This window comes from Mytilus edulis, chromosome 1 (assembly GCF_963676685.1).
Source record: "Mytilus edulis chromosome 1, xbMytEdul2.2, whole genome shotgun sequence".
Lineage (NCBI taxonomy): Eukaryota > Metazoa > Mollusca > Bivalvia > Mytilida > Mytilidae > Mytilus > Mytilus edulis.
The window spans coordinates 78889418-78914994 of record NC_092344.1 but is presented as its reverse complement, the minus strand read 5'-3'; the positions used below and the strand labels follow the sequence as shown (position 1 = coordinate 78914994).

At 33.1% G+C, this 25577-nt stretch overlaps 1 protein-coding gene across 3 annotated transcripts; it reads left to right on the top strand.

Annotated features, from left to right (window-relative positions):
* Positions 1-1950: 1950 nt before the first annotated feature.
* Positions 1951-24042, top strand: LOC139490860 (uncharacterized). 3 transcript variants are annotated; one of them, XM_071277949.1, is made up of 6 exons: positions 1951-2117; positions 3455-3530; positions 8864-10288; positions 19516-19618; positions 21281-21350; positions 23215-24042. In XM_071277949.1, the coding sequence occupies exons 2-6, from the start codon at positions 3497-3499 to the stop codon at positions 23434-23436; spliced, it is 1854 nt and encodes a 617-aa protein (XP_071134050.1). In that variant the 5' UTR covers positions 1951-2117; positions 3455-3496; the 3' UTR covers positions 23437-24042. The 3 variants fall into 3 exon arrangements, with proteins under 3 accessions (XP_071134050.1, XP_071134058.1, XP_071134041.1); XM_071277957.1 differs by having other exon boundaries at positions 2001-2121; XM_071277940.1 differs by lacking the exon at positions 1951-2117 and adding an exon at positions 2130-2520.
* The last annotated feature ends 1535 nt before the right edge of the window (positions 24043-25577 follow it).

The following is a 25577-nucleotide window of genomic DNA, read 5'->3' as shown; positions in this document are numbered from 1 at the left end:
TATTTGTTTTTCGTCAATTTTTTGTTTATAAATTAGGCCATTAGTTTTTTCATTTGAATTATTTTTACATTTGTCATTTCGGGGCCTTTTATAGCTAACTATGCGATATGGGCTTTGCTAATTTTTGAAGGCCGTACAGTGACCTATAGTTGTTAATTTTTGTGTCATTTAGTATATTGTGGAGGGTTCTCTCATTGGCAATCATATTACATTTTCTTTTTTTATATTCAATATTGAGCATGACCGCAAATTGGATAGATTTTCGCAAATTTGGAGTATCTATTCGGAAAATGTTAAAAAAAGGACATTTAAATTCAAAACCATATTCTATCGACTTATACTTTTTTCATCGTCTTTTAAATGTAAAAATCACGAATTAAATTAAGATCTTTTCCATAACATGTTTCATATTTGTGCCATATAGTTTTACCCTTGTCCGTAATTCCGTAATTACGAAATTCCGTCATTCCGTCATTCCGCAACAAACCATTATACAGAGTTTTTTTCTAAACGCCTTCAGATATTGGGCTGATTTTTGGTATGCGAGTTAACCATGATGAGTTATAGATCAAGGATAAGTTTCGTTCCGCTCCGCTAATTTTTACCGAAGTTACGGGCTTTGGACTTTCATAAATTGTTGAAAAGCACAGTTATACAGACTTTTTTTCTAAACGCTTTCAGATATTGGGATAGTTTTTGGCATGTGAGTTAACCAAGATGAGTTACAGATCAAGTTTAAGTTTTGTTTTGCTTGGCTAATGTTTGCCGAAATTACGGGCTATGGACTTGATAAATTGTTGAAAATCACTGTTATATATAGATACGGACTTTTTTTCTAAACGCTTTCAAATATTGGGCTGATTTTTGGTTTGTGAGTTTCCGATGATGAGTTACAGATCAAGTTTAAGTTTTGTTTTGCTTGGCTAATGTTTGCCGAAATTACGGGCTATGAACTTGATAAATTGTTGAAAATCACTGTTATATATAGATACGGACTTTTTTTCTAAACGCTTTCAAATATTGGGCTGATTTTTGGTTTGTGAGTTTCCGATGATGAGTTACAGATCAAGTTTAAGTTTTGTTTCACTGGGCTAATTTTTGCTGTAATTTTGGGCCTTGGACTTTAATAAATTTTTGAAAAATCGCATTTATACTTTTTTTCTAAATGCTTTCAGATATTGGGCTGGTTTTTTGTATGTGAGCTAACTATGATGAGTTGCAGATCAAGTTTAAATTTCGTTTTGCTCCGCTAATTTTTGCCAAAATTAAGGGTTAACAACTTTGAAAATTGTTGAAAATCACAGTTATACAGACTTTTTTCTATACGCCTTTAGATTTTGAGCTGATTTTTGACATGTGAGACTACCACAATGTTTGTGTCCACATGTGTTATTGAAATTGGAGATTGTTCAACATATTGAGACGGGGCCCTTCGTGTCGGTTTGACACATCTAGTTTTATATTATTGTAAGAATAGCTTGAGAAAACTAGTTTTTTTTATCATTCGGTAAAATTGACATGCATTAATCAAATTACTAACATTAACAACGATTTTATATGGCTATAATCTACTCACAAATTTACATATATATCAAGGTCGATAAAACTTACACTTTCTGGTTGAAACTGACAGCGACTCTTCCAACGTTACCATAACGCGACTGTGACGTCGTCATCAATGCTTGATACATGGTTCCAAATTTCTAGTCAATACTGAAGATTCGGACTGAATATTAAGATGACAGGCTAAATGTCTTTAATCATATCACATTTTTGATAAAAATCGTTGAAATAACATTTATGTTGATGATATTAAGATAGAATGGCCTTTATTTTGTATAGAATACTTATAAATAAGGAAGTATGTATATAATTTAATCTTTAAACCCGACAATTTGAGGTAAATTACGCTTGTTATAGATACATTGTGAAATGTTAAGTATATGTATTGACCCATTGTACATTGAATGTATTCACTGGTGCAAACATCTTTTTATTTAACACAAAAATTTTGTAGCAGATAATTTCACTTCCTTTTAGTGAAAATGTGGCCATGTGATGAAGTCCATTGCAAACTATGACGTCAAAAAAGTTCATGATATAAACAAAACTCATCTGTAAGTATGTAATTTTTTTTATTGATAAGTAGGTCTTTCAAGATAGATAAAATGCATGATAATACAATGCTTTGTATATCGCAGCGACCAACATCAATTTAAAAATTAAAAAATAAAAAAGTGGAAAACTATAGAAATTTGAATGAAAAGTAATGATGTAATATATATTATTCCTACTTTCATTTAACCATATTTATTTACATCAATTTGTAGATATGCACTTTATGAGTTCAATTTAATTAAATCAGATTTTCATTTGCTTTGGTTCACTTTAATGTGAGCTTCAATTTTACACGCGGAAGTGAAGAAACCGCAAAAAAGGAACTTCGACATATATTGTTACTTATCAGGGGAAAACTTATGTAAATATTGCAGCTGATGGAATGTGCGCAATTACTTAAAGGTCAGTTTAAATATTTTGGTTCGAGCTTTAAATTTAGATTTTAAACTACTTGGTTTGTGTTAGATTATTTGTTATTATATGCACTTATATCGACACCACCTGTTTAAAAGATATATATGTCTTAAACGCTTTCTTAACCATGTACAATTAGTAGCTACAAAAATCACGAGGGGTGGGGTCGGGTCATTCCATCATTAGTTTTCTATGTTATATTCTTATTCACTTTGTTTATTTTTTTTGTCTTTTTTTTATTCACTTTTCACTGTATCTAGGTATCTTCACATTTTTCATTAATAGGTTTTCTTCTTCTTCTTAATCATCTTCGTGGTACTTGGACATGAGGCCACAACCAACGCCCTCCACTGTTGCCTGTCTTATGCCCTTCTTTCTGCCTCTCCCCATGTCATTCCCATGATTATAACTTCACTCTCTTAATGATAAATGAAAATGATACTTTTAAAATTTCGTTCGTTTTTATCGTCATAACTTAATGACAATTTAGTGATTCAGTTGTCTATTTACTGTTTTCATTCGAATGTATGACTATAATAAAATTTGAGGTATAAGTCAATAAGACAGCATTCCAATGTCATAAAAAAATAACATCTAGCGTAGCAGTCAACATTCAGTCGGTGTCTGTACATTGGGTAAAACAATAAGTAATAAAAAGTCTGCATTCAACTAATATTTCTTATGCACTATCAAAAAATTATTGAAAGCAGGCACACATTCTTAAATAAGTTGAAATATATGTTGGTTTAGATGTACTATATTATTTACAATGAAGAAGTTATTTGTTTCCTGTTCCTGTCCACTTATGTATATCTTAACTTAAATGTAGGTTTAAATGATATGATTATATACTTTTTTTATTGTTTTATTGTTTATTTATCTCCTATTTCAAACGTGTAGATATCATATTTTTTTATTGTAGGTATACTTCTCTTTATGTAGAAGAACTAGTATACATGTAATAATGAAAGCCAGTTGGTGGATTTTATCTCTTTGTGGTAGGTAGGACAGTAATAGTAAGCTCAGGATAGACTGTCATATATATATATATATATATATATAGATTGGAGGTAACAAGTGTCTGGACAAAAAGATGAGGTGTTTCGGGAGGTTGACAACATGCGTAAAGAAAAAAATAATCAAGTCATATTCTAAAATTATTCAAATAATATGTAAACATAATAAAACGATTCTGCAAATAGTCATACATTTATGTGCGTATAATTGTACCCTATCTGTCAGACCATGGCAATACATTATTGGTAATATGCTATTTTCAGGATCATATGTAAGTGGTTTATTAATTAAGAGGTACCACAAGTTGGCCACACGCGGCTTCTATTTTAACTCGGAAATCCATTTTTAACTAAGGTACTAAAGAAGTAGAAAATGTTAAGATATGCTTTATTATCGAACTTTCAATAACTTGTTAAATATAAGAAGTTTTGATTTATTAAAAAATGTTTATTTGATTTATAAGGAGAGATAACCCAGTTTACTTTTTCTATGAAGGTAAAAACAATACAAGTAGATATATATATATAAAAAAGATGTGGTATATTATTGCCAATGAAATAACTAGAACTCTCGACCAGACAACACTTCGTTAGGTTTAATTTGTTGAAGAATTTTTGATCGCCTATTTCTTCTCGTGTAAAACGACGAAAACTAACGGCCTCATTCATGTACAAAACATTAAAAGAAAAACAGAAGTACAACAACAAACTACATCCACTGAATCACAGACTCCTAGTTAGAGACAGGCACATACAGAATGTGGCAGGTTTAATCATGTTTGTAGGCGGCAAACTCTTCCCTTTACCTTGGACAGTGGTGTAACAATAATACAACATAAGAACAAACTATAAAAATAAGTTGAAACGGACTTAATTAATTAGATTGATACAAATACAAATATTAAAACGGTCACACAATATAGATAATCGACCAGACAATTCAATAACATGTGTTTTATTCCTCATATCCATATATATAAAAATAAGAAGATGTAGTATGATTGCCAACGAGACAACTCTCTACAAAGGGCCAATAGGAGGATCCAGGGGGTGCCCTGGGGGCCGCCCCCCCCCCTTTCGTGGGAAACATTTGGTTGATTATATAGGGAATCATTGAAGCATGACTGGAGCGCCCCCCTCCCCCTTAGGAAAAGTTCTGGATGCGCCACTGGGGCCTTCAACAAAGAGTTAACCCCATACATCATAGTCAGCTATAAAGGGCCCATAAATCAATATGTAAAACAATTCAAATGAAAAGAACGGCCTTATTCATGTTAAATAAAAATGAACGGAAAACTAAATATAACACACAGTATCGTGGATTACAAGCCCCCACCTACATTAAAATGCGTAGTACTTGTGCAAAATCAGCAAGATGCAGGCAAAACCCATACAAGGAAACATTTACCGATGAAAAATACCAAAATTATGCAATAGAAGTACTCAGGCGTAGAGATTATGAGTATGTTCGTGTCATTAGTTACAAATTTAATTATGTTGTCTGTAAAGGGGTTTATGTTTTATTTGCATACTTTTGTTAAATGTTCTATTAAATTACTTTAAATGACATTTACTAGTACAGTTGCAAGCAGAAAGAGGAACAGGGAAGTCAGTATTTTTCAATGAATTGACGAAATCGCTAACTTTTCTTTTTAGCATAAATGATATCAGATATTTTGAAAACCAGTCACCAAAACGTAGCTTAGGGTTGGCTCAAATAAGTTGTGGCTAAAAAAAGGCATACTATTGGCGAAAGCTATTTCTCTTTTGAATTTACTGTTTCAACTAAAGCTTTGCAGACTCTGTTTGATATTCGGATAGAATAATAACTGCTCAGATGGTACTAGAATGAGGAAAGATAAAACAACCAATGACACACAGGCATGAACTGGTGATTTTCCCTCACTCATACACAGTCCATATTTCATTTAAGATGACTGCATACTATTAACTGGAATGAGTGTCGTAATATCATCAACGACTCACTCCGCGCCTACTGTTTGAAATGGGTAAAACGGGAAAAAGCTGACAAAAAATCTTTGGACTCTTTTATTAATTCAGTAATGAAGATAGTTGATATTCGAATACAACATTTTAAAGAACATTTTACCCTCAACAAAAACTATAAAAACCCTATTTCGCGTATCAAAAATAAACTAACAGAACTAGCCAAGGAATTTGTTTTTGTCCCGGCTGATAAAGCTGCTAATAATATCATTATTGTTTGACGTAAATTTTATATAGAGGTTCTGCAAAAGGAAATCACGAATTCACCAACATTCCAACTGACTTCATTTTCAGAAAACGACATCTGTAACAAACATAAACTTTTAGCTACTTCTTTACAAGCAGAACCAAACACAATGAAAGTCCCAACTATGTACTGGCTTCCGAAGCTGCACAAAAAACCTTACAAATATAGATTTATTTCATCTTCCAGCCATTGTTCAACTACTAAATTGTCTGTTTTACTTACTAGTACACTTGGTACAATAAAAAACCTGATAATAAATTGTTCAAATAAGGCCTTTGAAAATAGTGGAATTAATTACTTTTGGAGTGTCAAAAACTCGTTGGAAGTACTTGATAAATTGCATGCATATATTGGTGATTTTGAATCTGTTCAAAGTTTTGATTTTTCTACCCTATATACCACTTTGCCTCATATTCTTATTAAGAAAAAATTCACATCCCTAATTAACTGGGCATTTAAAAAGTCGGAATGCGAGTACATATGTTCAAACTCTTTTAGATCATTTTTTAGTAGCAATAAACAAAAGAACTATGTCAATTGGACATGCTTTGATACTATTTATGCACTTGAATTTTTACTTGATAACATTTTTGTTCGCTTTGGAGATTCCGTATATCGTCAAGTTATTGGAATTCCAATGGGGACTAACTGTGCACCACTTATTGCGGACCTGTTTTTGTATTGTTATGAGTTACAATTTATGACTAAAATTAGCAAAGACCCATCAAAACAACATTTGATACAAAAATTTAACAATACTTTTAGATATTTGGATGATATATTGGCTCTAAATAATGACGACTTCAGTATGTATACTAAAGAAACTTATCCTGTAGAACTTACTTTAAATAAAGCTAATGATAACAATGACCACTGCCCTTTCCTTGATCTTGATATCTATATCATAAACGGGAAGCTTAATACAAAAATTTATGATAAAAGAGATGATTTTTCATTTCCTATTGTTAATTATCCATTTTTAGATGGTGACGTTCCCTTGTCACCATCTTATGGTGTTTATATATCTCAACTTGTACGATTCGCTCGTGTATGTAACAATGTATTAGATTTTAGCGAGAGAAATTTATGTATTACTGAAAAATTATTACACCAGGGTTTTCGATATCACAAACTGGTCAAAACATTTACTAAATTTTATCACCGGTATAAGGAAATAATTCGTAAATATAACTCAACATGCAGACATCTTATACGTTCAGGTATTTCACATCCAAAATTTTATGGAAATATTCTTTATAAAGCACAAAAATGTCAGTATTCTCCTCAGAAACTAACAAAACCTTTAAATAGACTTATTAAAAGGGGATATAGTTACGATACTGTTGTCAGGTCATTAAAGATTGCATATTTTGGCTTTAACATTGATTCACTGATAGGGTCTTTGCATCGGAACTAAACACATTTACTTCTAAAAAAACAGTTGTTGGCATGACACGGGTTATGTTCTTCTCATATATTTTATGATAGTATGATACTAAACCCCTAACGGGAGGGATTGTACCTGATATTCATATGATGAAGACATAATCTTTCAATCAGTTTAATTGAGGTCTGGAGCTGGCATGTCAGTTAACTGCTAGTAGTCTGTTGTTATTTATGTATTATTGTCATTTTATTTATTTTCTTTTGTTACATCTTTTGACATCAGACTCGGACTTCTTTTGAACTGAATTTTAATGTGCGTATTGTTATTCTTTTACTTTTCTACATTGGCTAGAGGTATAGGGGGAGGGTTGAGATCTCATAAACATGTTTAACCCCGCCGCAATTTTGCGCCTGTCCCAAGTCAGGAGCCTCTGGCCTTTGTTAGTCTTGTATGATTTTAAATTTTAGTTTCTTGTGTATAATTCGGAGTTTAGTATGACGTCCATTATCACTGTACTATTATGCATATTTTAGGGGCCAGCTGAAGGACACCTACGGGTGCGGGAATTCTCGCTACATTGAAGACCCATTGGTTGCCTTCGGCTGTTGTTTGCTCTATGGTCGGGTGGTTGTCGCTTTGACATATTCACCATTTCCTTTCTCAATTTTATTGATTATGCCCAAAATGGTTATATCAGTAAAGTTGGACATATCCTTTTCTTTAGATTTTTTTTTAAATGACATACAAATTGGCGTAGCTGAAGAAGTAAGGTGTAATTCCAACCCCACTGAGAGCCTATAAAAATCCTCTTTAAATGAATCCTCGATCTGCGCCGTATAATGTACATCATTGCAGTTTTTATCCAGCAAGACCGAAACGAGTACTCTACAAGCAAAAGTATAAGCGTTCTTACTGTAGACGAAAGGTCTATGTTGGTAACATTGTAAGATCAAACCTTACAGCATACTCTGTGTAAACGACCTTTTGGAAATCATAGGCACTTCATTTACAAGAATCACACATAGCAGTTGTGTATGTGATTCTTACATGAAAGTGTCTGCAGAAAGAATATACTAAAGCATTCAGAGGAACAGATAGATCGCCATGCGAAGATTTAATAAGTTTCCCCAGTCTACCAATACACAACAGTCTTTCCTCATTTTTTAAATCCAAAACTTTCTCAAGTTACACTGCTTCAAGATTCACAAGGAACCCTATATGTGTCAGGGGAATTACCAGATTGTGTCTATGTCCTTTTTCTTTAATACTTACAATATATATACAAGCGTTTTTTTATAATATATCTACCCATTGACTCGCACCATTCATATTCTTGCTTCCGCATACTTCTTATTGTTATTTGTCTTGTTGTCGATTAGATACAAATCATTGTTCGAACTTGTGATTTATGTAAATATAACATTTGTGGTTAATTTTATTTTTAAAATACGGATTTCCAAAGTCTATAGTTCCTTGTTTTTCGTCTTGCAGTGTTATATACAAAATATATATTGCAAAAATATAACATGTAATGCTAGAACGAATTCACTCTCGACTATCATATAATGAAATGAAAACTTCCTTGCGGGATCTACGATCTAGGTCCATATAGCTAGATGACTTTGTATTTGTTTTGATATTCAAATTTAAGTAAACCTTAACTTATCTTTTCAGTTGTTGTACATGTGATGGGAGTATGTACACAAACAGATATACTTCCTAGCAGCGCAGGTATTGTTCCTACACCAACAGAACAAACAATGGCAGATTTATCATTTAATAATAGCCCAATTGCATATCAGACACAATCTATTTTAAGTACTGACTTTTCAACTCTGAAAACACAGATATTTTCACCTGGTATAAATGTGACATCGTCCAGTATTGTGGATCCTAATACAACATTGACTTCCGTTGTGTCATTTGTGTCTACTTCTTATGTTTCTTCATTGCTGGCATCTACTACATTCGATATATTTCTAACAGACAGTGAAAAGCTAAGTATAGCAGAATCGATAAAAAGTATTGCTAGTGATCAACTTTCGGTAGAGACAAGCGAGTTCATAGTTCAAACTGAATTAACTTTTATAACAAGTAGTTCCGCAAAATTTGAATTAACATTGTTGGAATCAGTAAATAACACGGACAACATAAGCAGCGAATTTTTCAGTAGTGTGTATAAAACATATTCTCATTTTGACTTTATACAGACAAATTCGTCGCTTAGCTTGACGACAGACGCTGGCGAGAACTTTCTGTCTGTTCCTACAATCATAGAGACTGTTCCTACAATCACAGAGACAGTTCTGTCAACCTCACCTGAATCAACACATGACATAGAGATAACGAAGACTTTTGGTAAAGGAAGTAGCAATCATAGCATTGCAGATATTTCAACACCTTTAAACTTTCATTTATCAACCACGAGTATGGCGGAAATGTCTGCATTAAGTAATTATTCCTTTAACACACCTGACCTGGCAAGTAGTGTTTCTAAAATAAGTAGTTCGTTTACCGACAGTATCTTATCAACACAATTAACGCCTAATCAATCATTTAATTCAGCGGTAACTTTTACATTGAAAACTTCAGAAGTCTTGTCAAGTTCAAGTTCGGATGGACGACTTAGCTCTGCGCCTCTGTCCACATTAATTGCGACTAGCATGGATAAAATAGGACTCAATACAAGTTCGTCAGTTGTAATGGATAAAACAACAGATTTAGCTTATTCGTCAAGTGAAATTTATAGTTCAACTTTAAATGTAATACAATCGGATCAGATAACACCAGGATCTGACTTAGTTTTATCTTCCTTTTCGAGTACTTACGATTCACCTGTAATTTCAACAGTGAAAAACAATTTGGGGACATCTTCATATGAAACATTTATCCACACGAGTGAACAATCATATATCTTTTCAAGTACAATTATACGATCAAATATCGATGGAATAAAAAGGACTATTTCCTCATCTTTGGGCTCGATCGTCCCAACCACGCCTCATGATACAGGTGTTACTTCCGCATTCAGTAAGATGCCTTCATCTACCCCAACCGCGGAGGATTCTTATCCAGCAGAACTACAGACACAGATAGACGGTAAGCGTATTAATTTGTGTATAAAATGTCTATAAAAAGGTGTATTGTGAGGTTCGTGTTAATTCATGGTCTTGTGATGTGTGTAAACATTTGTAAATGTCAAATATGTTAATATGTTTAAATAATTATGTAGTCCACATAGAATAGATTGTAAGCTACCTGTGAAATTAAATACATAAAGCGATTTAAAGGTTTAAACCGTATCTTAACTTAGTGAAATGACATCTACCTGGTTATGATTTTTTTAAGGATAATAAATGAATGAAGAGTGAATTCACTTTTGGTATTCTACCAACACCTCTATTCAGTATTACAGGGACGTTTCAATGAAGTACATTTGATGTAAGATAATGAGACGTCAAGGTCTTGAACCGACTCCTGAAAAAAAATATAAAGAAACAAATGCCAATCAAATGTTCTTCACTCAATACGAAGAATTCTAAGTGTTCAAATTACTGAAAATATGATAATAAATAGACCAATTTAAATAGTCTACTATAAAAAGTTTTCAATACCTGGCTATAAAAGAAACTACATGTAAAAGGTCAAAACAATAAAATACGAAGTTGAAGAATATTGAGGGCCTAACATTTCAAAAGGTTTTGGCCAATAATTTCAAAAGGTTTTGCCAAGGGTGCAATCAACGTTTTTTTTCTATGACGTCACATTTTGAGGGACCATGCATAAGTGACCCTTAGTGGTGGACTGATTGATAAAGATACTTGTATAAAACTAGATATCACCGGAATCAGAATGTTCTCTAGTTTATTTAAGAATTGAATGCTTCTTTTTGTAAATTCATTGGGGTGTAAAAGCGTTGACCGAAGTACATTTTGTATGAAGCGCGGAAGCGCTTCATACTAAAAATGTGCGCACGGTCAACGCTTTTACAACCCTATGAAGTTACAAAAAGAAGCATTCATTACTTATAATTACATTTTTTAGCAATGACCATGAAAACACGAATTTTATTATTGTTTTATTCAATTCACATGTGCACTTTATTGTGGGACCACGTGTTATCATGAATGAAAAGTTTTATTGAGCAATGCAATTGCTTACGGAATTATAACACGTGATGTGCAGTTAGCCAATCAGAATAGTGTATCATAATGAAACATACATCTAATGTAATTATAATGAAGTAAAAATAATGTGTACTTTTAATATATTAAAAATATTCCATCCAATGAACATGGGGGGAAAGGTCTAATTTGAACATAAAACACTTGAAACCAGGTCAGATGAAGACATGATCCATGCACATTTTACATAATCAAAACTGTATGAAATATAGTATGAATATACAAATACTATGAATAAAGTGTATTTGCTATAATCTGCTATTATTTTCAAATTTACTATCCACGGCGGGCACAGAGTTTATTAAAGGGGGTCTCATTTGGGATCCAGAATCCCGCTTACTGTTTTGTCAGATTCCCGTATCCTGCTTACACTATGTACGTAAGGTAGCAAGCAATACACAGTTAGAAGTTTAGTTTCGCACTATGGCTCCTGTGAATTTTTAAAATATGAAAGTTTTTGTACAATAAAATTGATTTTTAGATAATTGAAGAACAATATAGCCTTCTTAGTGGGTTTATATGAACATTAAGATTATTTTTAACATGTTTTATAGGCCATTTATGTGATTGACAGTCCGTATTTTCCTATCCGTACCGTTCATAGGTCCATACATTATTGTAGTTATCAACAAAGATTTTGCGCTCGATCTTTTCAATTCAATTTTATGGAAAAACGAGCAGATAAGCATATGATTTTTTTGGGACCACTTGATAGATATAAACCTATGGATTCATGAAAGGTATTACTGTAATTGATTGAAATTTTCCTTTAGACCAAATTTTGGAGACTTTTGTGACATGTTCACCCCCCTTTTTTGCTATATTTTGTATCTAAGAAATGCAGATTGTTGCCATGGTTACGTTGGTTTTCCCGTTTGAATGGTTTTACACTAGTTATTTTGGGGCCCTTTATAGCTTGTTGTTCGGTGTGAGCCAAGGCTCCGTGTTGAAGGCCGTACTTTAACCTATAATGGTTTACTTTTTAAATTGTTATTTGTATGGAGAGTTGTCTCATTGGCACTCACACCACATCTTCCTATATCTATTTACACCCAAGAGGGATTATATTTCACCCTTATGACCATTAGAAATCAAATATATGGAAGATTCTCTTTCTATAAGTATAAACATGCATAACACACATAAAGCCTTCTTTGTTAGACAGGAGGGGAAAGAGGGTGATTAAAAATTATGAGTGTCAATTTTAAGTTTTTTTCCTAACTGTGTATTGCTACCTAAGCAATTCTCATTTTTTTGTCATTTCCCGTGTCCCGCTAGACTCCATTTCCCGTTTTCACGGTACAATAATTTGACTTTCACGTGTCACGCTTACAAAAAATCGTCAATCCCGCGTCACGCTTAGACCCCAATGAGACCCACATTAAATAGAGAGGGTCTATATAATATGTCAATAACCGCCGTATTCCGTATACTACATACATATACTATGAATAAATTGTATTTGCTATAATTAACTATAAATGCAACGGTTTACCAGTGGGTGGGGATGGTCTTTACTATTCACGGCGGTATATAATATATCGGTGACCGTTTAGGCAAAAAAAAAGTATGTGTGGTTCCAGTTACATCTGAAAAAAAGTAAGGGTAGGTAGGTAGGGATTTTTTTTTATTTTGTGGGTTTTTTTTTACATTGAGTCTATGGGAGCAAGCAACATTCTGACTTTAACAGTGCTTAATGAAAAAAGACAATTAAATCTTTAGGGTAGGCTATTTTTGAGGCGAAAAAGTAGGGAAGGTAGGGTTACTGAAACCACACATATATTTTTATTTGGCCTTATAGTAATTATAGTATATATATGTATGTTCATAGTATACAGAAAACAGAAGGAATAAAAATCGGTATTTGGAAAAAAGGGGGAGGGCATTATGATACCTCTCCTGAAATTCTCCAGTTATAATTTTTACAGTTTACATACGCTCTGTTTCCCCGCGATTTCGCGGGTGTGTTCTAGTAAAATTGAAAGTTCAAACCTGAAGTCTACACCTGTGTCATCTTTAATATTTTATGTTCAACATCACCAAGTGTGTGGCACATACAAAAATCATATGGTATTTTTCATACATTGAAAAGATTAGTTAAAAAGGACACGAGGATGGTATGATAGCCAAAGAAACAACTATCCACAAGAGTACGGCATTCAACAATGAAATAATGCAAACAAGAAAACCAAAGGCCGGATTTATGACAAAATAATAAACGAAAAACAAATATGACAGACAGTTACCAATAGCAACTACTAAATGTGAAGCTAAATTAATTTTCTCGTTTGCATTGCTTTACTTTAGTCATTTTGGATCTTATCAGTCGGAAACCCGGTTGAAATAGAACAAAAGAATCGAAGCTCTTTGTTAGAGAAGGCGAAAATGCTTACTGTAATGTTTACTATAGTGACAAAAAATTTAAAAGTTAATCGAAACAAACAAAATTACAATTTTCTTCTCAATTACGAAGTGTTTTATTTTAAAAACACCATTTGCATAAGTTTTCAATTTATCTCGTACATAGTTAGCAAAACAATTAGATATCAATTCGACGACATGGGTATCTTTCAAGTTGGATGTAGAAAATGCATAACCTCCGATTTTTTTTGAAACTTTACCACGGACGGAAATATATCAATCTATTAGTTCAGTAATTTTCGTGTCTGACCTTCCATTATGTGACTCAAGAAAAAATTCCAAAAAATGGGTAACAATTGTATCGAAAAGAGAAAATCGAGTGCACCTTTTTATGTTAGGGCGTGTTTGAGTTGAATATTTCGTCTTGATATCGTACAAAGCAAGAATAGGTCATACATCGTTTCGCTTCAGATTCTATCATTTTTATATATCACAGGTTGACTTTATAACATAAAAAAATCACAGTATTAAAAGATGAAATATATGATTCAAGTGAAATACCTATATAATGAATCACAAAAACAGAGTAGGTGTGTTCGAATAGCTATTTTTTACAGAAAGTACTTGACGACAGTCTTTCAAGTTGGATGATGAAAATGCATATCATCGAAAAATTATAATTGTTTGTGTGTGATAACCAGGGTTTATAGTCTTCAACCACTAGAAAAAATCTAGTCTGCCCTTCCACGAAATATTCAATTAAAATGTTTTTAAATGTTTGTGAATTTTCGAAAATTCCACCTGACAACCGATCAGACAATAGTTTTAAGTTGAATCAATGCAGACAAGATCATTAACCGATGCTCATTAGCTAGTTGATACATTTGTCTTTTAAAATACAACTGACATATAAGGATCGTTATGGTGCAATGTGGATAAATTTATCGGTTTCAAAGAGCAAAATTGGTAGCGCGTCATCCCTACAATGGCTACCATTTCTACGATTGTGAATCTGAAGCGAGACGATGTATGAAATATTCTTGATTTGTACGATATCAAGACAAAATATTCAACTAAAACACGCCCTTATATAAAAAGGTGCACTCGATTTTCTCCTTTCGATACTATTGTTACTCATTTTTTTGAATTTTTTCTTGAGTCACATAATGGAAGGGCAGACACGAAAATTACTGAACTGATAGATTGATATGGTTTCCGTCCGTCGTAATTTTTTTTTAAACCGGAGGTTATGCATTTTTTTCATCCAACTTGAAAGATACCCATGTCGTCGACTTGATATCTAATTGTTTTGTTAACTATGTAAACTAGATAAATTGAAAACTTATGCAAATGGTGTTTTCAAAATAAAACACTTCGTAATTGAGAAGAAAATTGTCATTTTATTTGTTTCTATTAACTTTTAAAAATTTTGTCACTATAGTAAACATTACAGTACACATTTATCGCCTTCTCTAACAAAGAGCTTCGATTCTTTTGTTCTATTTCAACCGGGTTTCTGAGTGGTATATCATGTTGATGGTACTCTAATCAGTCAAAAAGCTTTCTCCTTCGTTGTATTGCTAGTGTAAATTTGTATCATTCAAGTTTAGAGAACGTGACTGATTAGATCGATGTTTAGTTTAATGACTTTCATATGTTTTTGTACGATTTGGCGCCATTTTACATCTGGTTGCTGATAACAGAAATAATTATTGATGATATTTTTTTTTTTTTTTTATTATTGTTATTGCATTTTTCCCTGAATTTAAGTATTGTTGTAATAAATTGTATATGTGCATTTTTATGTGTACTGTATCTTTTTTCTTCACAACGGTCTATTGAATGATTGGAACTATTTATATGTAGTAGTCAAAAAAGTTATCCAGTGGTGAACACATTGTAGTTGTTGCAATACAATAAACAAAACGCTGAATGGCTTTCACAAGAAATAACTGCATCCATAACGATATATAAATATTATTGGAAATAAAGATGAATTTTAAGTATATTCTATATGTCTGAGCCCCTATATATCATGTATACTGTGTTGTAGTCCAAGCCTAAGACAGCTAGAAAAGAGTAAGTCGACAAAACATATTCTAAAGACTAGATGCTAAGCCACTGGTTACAGTACAGACCGTGTTCCAGTTGATGTCTCACACTTTAAGCTTTAATTTTTTTGAAAGAATTATTCATTTTCAATGCATTTGTTAACTTGTTGCCTCGCCAGTGACGAAACTTTTTATAGCATTGTTGTTTCCGATGTCAGCATCGGCGTCATCAACAATGTTTTAAGTTTGTGATTCGGGCACAAATTAGACCGAATTCAAGATATAAGTATACGCGGTAGGTAATGAGAATTAACTGTGAATAATAGAAAAAGAAATAGATAAAAAAATATTTCATAAAGTTAATTTCAAGTTATCATTTGTTGCAATCAAGCATTGAAACAGACTTTCTGCACGTGTTAAGATTAATTATGTATTTACATATGTTTTCATACCTTCTCACTTTTAATTAATATCTACAGCAAAGTGGAACAGTACTATAAGCCATTATTAACTTTCACGCCACTAGGATTATTTAAGATGGTATAAAATTGCAATTTATTTCTATTTCAGTATAGAATTAAGTGCTTCTTTTTATTATTTTGTTTTGGTCAAAAGGCATTTATCAAAGTGCGAATAAGCGTTCATTCATATATGTTAAATTTCAGATTATCTAAATAATATTCCGCGATCTTTCTTTTGGGCCTCTATTTGAAAATTTTAAGGTCCCTGTAAATGCGGGGTTCACACATTGCCGATTATTGCTCCCGTTTGAGATCAGACAGCGATAGGACACGAAAAGTGAAAAAGTCGGAGTACTATCCTCATTTATCTGGAATGTCCTATCATTGTCTGAACGCAGTCGTTTAAGTTCGTAACAGATTCCTACGGGTCGGGAATGGTCCGGATAGTTCGGCGAAGCACCTCGACAGTAAGATGCGTCCCGTAACATTCGGGGAAACACAGCCGATTGTGTCTAGTCGGATTCAAGCGTGACTATGTCATGACAAATTCTGATGTATCGAATCAAAATCCTAACAATGTTCTGTGTTATCTGGATGGTGTCCTGTGGAACGGGAATGATTTGGAGAAATTTTTCATTGCTTTTTTTCTGCCGATTAAGTCAAGATTGCATCCAGATCTTGTCGATTGCGAACCATTTTTGTCGAAACTGTTCCGGAACAGTCCCGTTATTAATACGAAATTCGTCAATGATACCCACGTCAAAGTGCTGACAATTGCAGAATACAATACGACTAAGACCAGACAAAGCCGATTGCAATGCGATAGAGCGGACCGTGATAGGATTACGTTCCGACAGTACCTTAACATCCCAAGTATATCGACAGTTTTCGAACGGATACCTTCCGTCAGCGTCGGTTCATTGTCTGTTCACTGTCTGATCTCTGTCGGATCACATTCGGTAGAATCGGGACGCAGTCGTGACAGACTCGGTCGAATTTTACCATGCGAAAGATACAAATCGGATTAGAAGCGGATTGAGAACGGGATTGTCGGGACAAATTCGCTTGGAAACGGTTGAATATCGACGCTTCCTGAACAATATCTGATTGTTCTCGTATTAAATTATTTTTTTTACAAATTTTAATTAAAGTTTGAATTTCAATCCACAATTCACAAGATCTTGATCAGACTTTTGACGAATTTTAATCGGGAATGGTCATGTCAAGGACGGCAGTAAAAATCGTGAATTCGTGACCCCATGCAGCTTAATGTCAGGCTTCCTAAACAACATAAACACCCCGTCAAATGTTGTTCCATCTCAGCTTCTAGTAAATATTCTACAACTAATCTTCCTGTCGTTAACTAGTTCCCATACTTTAAAATATAAAAATACTTTTGTAATAAAGGTTATGCAAATATTTTGATTAATTATACTTGGTAATTAGGTATAATTGTTTTTGACTGTAAAAATCTGTTAAGAAAGGAGTATGGCCCGTAAGAGCCGATTTTGGCCTCATTCAGGTTCATCTGACAAAAGATTTTGGACACTTTAAACACTTTTTAAGTGTCTATTTCAGTTGATTCAATTAGTTTATGTAAAAGATTTTAACTGATTTCGTCATTAGAAACGCTCTGATTCAAGTTTAAATATTAAAAATCTATCAAATATGCTAAAAAATGTCACTTTTCAGATGGTTTTTGTCAAAAATGAAAGTGGCCGCATCCGTGTTCATCCTCAACCTTTATATATGTTATGTATTATTATCAAATACAACATGCATTTCAATATTAAGAATGAACACTAATGCGGCCACTTTCATTTAAGACGGAAACCGTCTAAAATTTAACTAAAATTGAAAGATTTCAGTAATTTAGCATGACTTTATGCTAGTACTCGATATAGGTGCATTGTATTGTCAAAAACAGCCCATATTTATGTAGCAGAAGCATTCTACTTTCCAATAAATGACTTAAAGTTTACATTTTAACAATTTTGTAAAACTGCTTTATTTTGGGACAAAAGAGGGGTCTTACTGTACCTACTCCTTTAATAATTTCTTTGCTGCAACTCATATTAGCCTTCTTCTTTAACTGATGAGAAGGTAAAAATGCTAGATACATTTACTGGAAATGTGATAAGGTGATTTAAGCTTTTATTTTTGCATTAACAGCTTCTATACATGTACGTTTCGGCACTTAAGTTTATCGGTCGGTTGTAGGCATTCCTATAGGCACTAAATGCACCTCTTTCATATAATGCTTGTTAATGTTTTGTTATGAATCACCGGTTATGGCTGCATTCGGTATAGAGCCGCTTAAATTCATTTGATAGTCAAAACTAATACCATTTTTTTTTAAGACTTGAAATACATTTATTGAAAATCAACTGAATATAATTTACCTTGTATAACTCATGGAAGTATACACAAGGGGCCCTGTGTTTACAATGATCCATCGTTCAGGGATAAACGGTGGACTCTTTTATATAAAAAAAATCTATTTTATATTTTTGGCATACATAAGTTATACATTCATATTAATTACACAGATAGAGTTTGCGTATAAAATATTTATAACATTCTACAGTAAATAAAATACACCAAAAGTCCCCAAAAGACACACTTCAATCTACACAATAAATTACCTTTACTTATAATTGACATTTATTTTTTGTACTTTTAATACCACTTTTGGTTGCCATGGTTTTGCGTTGAATTAAAATTCTGTCATTAAATTGAAAAAAAAACCCAAAGATAATCGACCTAAAATGAATCAAATATAATCAGAAATTATTATTCCTTTCTAGATTTGGATATTTCAATTTCAAACTGGGCACTCGACTTGGCGATTATTCTTGCCTTTTAATTTATTTTATTTTGGACGGTAAAGTGCTGTTGGTCCGTTCTTGCGATCTGTACTTTTCATAAACCGTTCGTTAAGCACGTATCTGTACTGGAGTTTGATATCTCTTTAAGTTATGGAAGGTTATCTGTCCCTGTGGAAAACTTTTTAAAAACAATAGATTTTACATCTTCAATTTTAAACAGGAGTTCAACAGAGTGTGCTAAATACTTATTCACAGCTTCATCATGACCACATTGAAATTCGTTTTTCTCTTCAGAATTTATATGATCAAACTTGTTCTAGTTCTGCATGCTTGTGTAATATTTTCTGATTTGACTTTGAAAAAACAACTCTCCGATTGCACTGCTGTAGATTGAATTTTGCGAAAATACATATACCATTATAGCCTATATTTTCTTTGCAGATCTTAATGAGACGGTTAATGGATACAAAATCGCCGTGGTAGTACTTGCACTGATCATAGTACTTTTAATAACATTAATTGTTCTTTATATCATTAGACGAAGGTAAGTCTACGTAACTGTTAATGTTTCGAGAACCAAATTGAAAATACTGCATTTTTATTTCCTATAGCAGTTTACAAAAGAAAATTGACATCGCTCAACATAACAGAAAATTGACATCGCTCAACATAACAGAAAATTGACATCGCTCAACATAACAGAAAATTGACATCACTCAACATAACAGAAAATTGGCATCACTCAACATAACAGAAAATTGACATCACTCAACATAACAGAAAATTGACATCACTCAACATAACAGAAAATTGACATCACTCAACATAACAAGCATCAATCAATATCATTTCCTGTCGTTTTTGGTAAAAAAAAAATCTATCGAAGGAAGCATTCGTGAAAAAAAATTGTCATTTGATAGATTTTAAAATGGACGAACATATGGCTTATAAGTTCGTCCATTTTACGGTATACAATGAAATGCAATTCCATTATGCAAAGTATCTTTGATGTTTTTGGCTTCCGTCTGGTTTAGCCATAGCTTTTTTTAATGCTCTTCATTGACATTTAATGCATTTCGCCTTTGAACTTTTGACCACGAAAGTATCTGTTTCTGGGTTTTCCGTGTATGAAAAGAAATTGAAGCATTAACTATGACGTAGATATGTATATATGAAAATACCCTGTCCGATGATTAAGAAATTCACAAAAATATTACCAATGCTTTCAAAAAGGCAACCGTCGTCTGAAAAGAGGTAAAAGTTTACCTTTTACCCTTGGGTATAGGGGGCCACTTTATATTATGTACAAAATGGTTGGGATAATTCGCTTGAATATGTCACTATTTCAATCTACGTGGTATAAAATAAGGTCGATAAATTAAGAGAAAATAAATAATAAACAGCTGCGCCATGAGCGCATGATACGCCCGTCGTTTTGTGTAAGGTTTTTGCAATAAAAAATCATAAACAGTTTCTGAGATACAGAAAAAAACATCAATAACTCTAAAATATAATTTTGAGTCATCACCAAAAAGTATACAGATCTTTAGATTCATATTACAAAGAAGTGTGTATAGTTTTAAGCAATAATCATACATCGTTTTTGAGTTTCAGCGCGACATGTAAAAAAACCCTCCCCCTTTTTTTACAAAATACTCAATAGATCAAAAATAAAATCTTGAATCATCACAAAAAAGTATACAGATCTTTAGATTAATATAACTAAGAAATGTGTAAAGTTTTAAGCAATAATCATAAATCGTATTTGAGATACAGCGCGACATGTGAAAAAACACATCCTTGTTTTTTAGTTACAAAGTCCCGTAACTAAAAAAGTTTTAATCTGATTTCAACCAAAAAGCATACAGATCGTTTGACCATCATAAGAAACAACTATGTTAAGTTTCATGAAATTTTGATAAGTCGTTATCAAGTTACGGCGCAACATGTTTACGCCGGACAGACAGACGGACGGGACAGACAGATGGAGAGGACAGGACGGACGGACAGACGGACGGACGGACAGACAGACATTTGTATATTAATATATATTTATACCATAATACGTCCCGTAAAAAAAATTGACGGGCGTATAAAAACGGTGTCGAGTGAACCTGATTGTTTGCCAGCCTTAATGTCTATATGATGAACCTTGTCTAATATCACTGTTCATAACTTGTGGTTAAAATTATTTATGGAATTACAGGAGATATTATCAAAGAAAACTATCAGTTCCTCCAGGGATGGACGAGGATTTGTTGAAAAACGATGGAACGGTAAGAGAGTATATTACCTTTAGTTTTATCCAATCATCTACATTTGATTTGTTTCTGCATGTGTAAAACTTCAAATTTAAAATCATTTTCTTTTGTTAAATAGAATGTGACCATAATATCTAAGTATAAATACACTGTCAAAAGAGTAAATAAACAGGATATAGAAAAAAAATGGGCAAAATATTAAAATATGACAAACTTTCAGACTGTGTAAAATTCGGTTGACATAGAGATATGTCTTGCTTTTTTGTAGTTTTGGTAGTCAAATGCAAATATTGAATCCAAATAAAAATAAACATGTAAATTATGCAAAAAAAATCGAACCATGGAAATGAGATGTGCCAATGCTAACTATTAGTAAGTTTGTGATTAGGTCAGTTTATGGGGAACCGTTAGTAGTAGGTCAATGATATTCGGTATGCACATTGCTAGAAAAGAAAGAAATAATGATGTCAACGTTAAAAACGTTATTAAGTTTAATCTGCTATAAACCGAGTCCCTGTTCTTTTTATCGCGCTGACGCCGACGCCACCTTCAGAAACAGTATACCTAAATCTTGCATTATTGATTCCGTTAAAGCGATACAAAAATGGTCAACGTTTTATAAATATGATAAACTGTCAGTAATATCTGGTTACCTACAAATGCATGATCACAAACATTCCTACCAAGTTAGTCCGAGAGGTTAACCGTCAAAGATTACTCTGACGTCCAACGGCTGTTTTGCCAGACAAGCTGGGGCCGTGCCGTGGGGCGCCCAGCTTGTCTGCCAAAACAGCCGTTGGACGTCAGAGTAATCTCGGACTCCAGCTTGTCTGGCAAAACAGCCGTTGGACGTCAGAGTAATCTCGGACTACTACCAATTATGTATGAAAGCGTTTAGAAAATGATCGGAAGTAGCGTTCATGAATTGTATTGGACTGACAATTGAAGACTATCATTTTTTATTACTATGTTTCGGTCCGGTCGGGGACAAACAGATAATGTGTTGTACAAAAAATAAATTGCTATGGAATTACAAACACAGCATCTAAATATGATCGTCTTTAATCGATAATCTTAAAATTGGGGTTCAGAGGTTGTCTTAATTACGTTTCCTAATCATTTTCATTAAGTGATAAATCTTCTAGTTTTGTTAAATTTAATTCGAAGAGACACCAATTAAGACAGTGAACGTGTTCATATTGATGCTTAAATGATTAGAAGTTAAACACAGGTTATCCCCACAAGAGGATCGTTATGTATAAGAATGAAGTTTCTTTCTCACTTATCATTGACGTATAGGAACCGGGAGCGAAGAAGGGCAAAAAAGTCCCATCCTCCATATATCATTCTCATTATACCAACGGTCTATTCTAAGTGAGACATCACCTGTCATCTGCTTAGTTTATATTTTAAGGTTATCTGGTTATGCCCCCGTGACAAAATGTCAGGGGAGAGGGATATCAATTGACCACTGTCCATTCTTCTGTCCGTCCGGATTAGGATACAGGATACATTGTTTGTGCGGCTATCTCCTCCTACAGTTTTGGAGGTTTTAATATTTTGCAGGATGTTCATACACATAATGAAGGTGTGCGCATGGTCAAATATTCTGAAAATAAAAGGTAGTTGGACTTAGTCAATTGTTTTGGTACTGGCTCCATAAAGAGATCATGGCATTATTTGTGTCTTACAAACAGTGTTAAAATTTCAAGTTGTATGACAAAAACCACTGTTTGTCAAATCTAAAACATGTGGGACTATACTCATGCATATGGCAGAACAGAAAAGGGGAGGGGAGCATTGTCCATATATAGTTTTTTTTTTGTAAATTGGAGAGATTAAAAAACTAATTCAGTTTTAAATTGTTTTACTTTTACAGAAGATGAGACAACATAACAGAACGTATTTTGATACTGCGCAGACAGGTGAATTACGTATTAGTGGAAGAATGAGCACAGCTTCACTAGAAAATAAAGACAGTGAACCGCTTAGTTTGTTAGAGTCATTTAACAAAACTAGGAACCAAACATTACTAGAATCTACCACGGAAAATGGAGATAACAAGAATAAAATTGATAATATTAAAGATGAGGAACTGTAATATTTCTATTAGTTATCTCATGGAAAAACATGGAAATATGTTAAGTAAAAGTGATTCTGATGGGATAACACCATCTGCAGTCAATTTCACGGTGTTTCCGGGATGTTTCAAATGTTTACTTACATGGAACAATTTATACTACATTTGCATTCGAAAAAGGAATGATAGTGGTTGTGTTTGAAGAGCTTCAATCGTCAATTTGTGATATTGTTTCCGCTCCATGTCACCATCCAGTACACTTGCATAACTTTTGCATAGTCAAATCAGCAAATTGACGTCGCAGCTCTTCCAACTCATTATTTAAAAAAAAATCTGAAATAGCTGGAATATATGCGTAGTAAATGATATGAAAAGCTTTATATAATATATGTGCAATATTTGTAAATAGTAAATACATTTATATATTATTTGATTTTATAAAGTATAATAGGTTGTTAATGAATGAATATATATATATATATATAACTATCTTTACGACATCCAGTGATTGTTAATATATGCATATTGAATGATTCAGTTATAATTTAAATTCAATTGTATTTTTACATGTGTTCTTTTGAAATTTTATATATAACATATTTTAAAAATAATAAAATTTTAAGTCAACGGTCAGTGTTTACATTGCGGTGGCATTCTTTGAGTTTAACACATGACACGGGTAAATTCTCTCTGTTCTTACTGTGCTATAATCTGAATAATGCACATCTAAGGTGTGCATTAACTACCTCAGATATACTGCACAGTTCAAATCTATTTTTACCTTTAGGAGCGTTTCCTGGATTCTGAAAGGGGTGTGACATGTATTCTATAGAATTAAAAATTATAACGATTGTAGCGAGACTAAAACGTTTCGTTCTCCAATTCAAGGATGAACAGCCTATTCGACCCCCCCCCACCCCCCCCCCCCCCAAAAAAAAACACCAAACTAATCCGCCAACTGACTTGAAGTTACAAAAAAGTTGATAAATTAAACACTTTGTACAAACATCGTAGTTTCAAAAAAAGAAAAAATGATAGATTGATTGTTGGTGTTTTAACGCCACATTTTGGCTATTTCGTGGCGTCCAGTTTTTATTGGTAGAGGGAGCCGGAGTGCCCGGAGAAAACTACACACATTTGATAGGAAATCTGACAGTCCTAATCAATAATATTGGAGTCGAAAAACCCCAGCACGGGTGGAGTTTGCCCTCAAACCCTAGTGTTGACTGTCTAGTGATTACTGCAGAAGAACTACTTAGACTTCTTGGCAAACGAGGGCCCTGATGAAAAAGGAAAGGTTTCTCCTTCGTTTTTTATTATCTAAACTGGGACATGAAATATGTTATTTTATTTTGTGTACATAATGTAAATCTTAAATCAGTGTTTCAAAGTCAGAACAGATAATAACGATTTTTTTGTAGTTTCTGTAAAAAAAGAAATCATGTACTTAATAATATTCAAATAAATGAAATATGATTTGAATAAGTTTTAGACTCAATGAATTGCATTACGATTTTTGGCATATTTATTCCTATAAAGGGACTATTTGGGTATGGAATTTAAAATTTGGAGTCGGGGGAGGGGGTTGAAGATTGGACAGCGGATCGTTGTTTTTGTTTATTTAACATTTTAAATTTATGTACTAAAATCTTCCTCGTTTCATCTTTCTCTAAGCATACCATTATTATTAAGGAAAGAAACGCAATTAATCTTTACTCCATAACACCGATTTGAAAAAAAAATATGTCAAAGTATTAATCGTCACTGATTGCAAGAAAGAAAAAAAAATAACGAAAAAAATTTAACAGAAACGATAGAAAAAATTTGCAATTATATCGCAAATAATGTAAAAATTGAGGGAGAAGCTTAAATATAAAAAAAAAAATAGATAATTTAAAACTTACCAACCTCTTACTACATAAAGGCTCATTTCCCCTTTCTTTTCTCTTCAAAAAACTTTATTCAGGAGCCGTGGATTGCGGAACATCGTTTGCATATTGCTAAAACGTTCACGTAAATTGATGGCGTCATGTGTGTTAAAACAGTTATTGGCCAATCAAATCGGTATATTGGATTTAATCTGCACGCTCGTGCGACCCTTTAACCCGAACTCCTACGTCGTTCGGGTGAATCAGGGTCACACAAGCCGTGCAGATTTAATC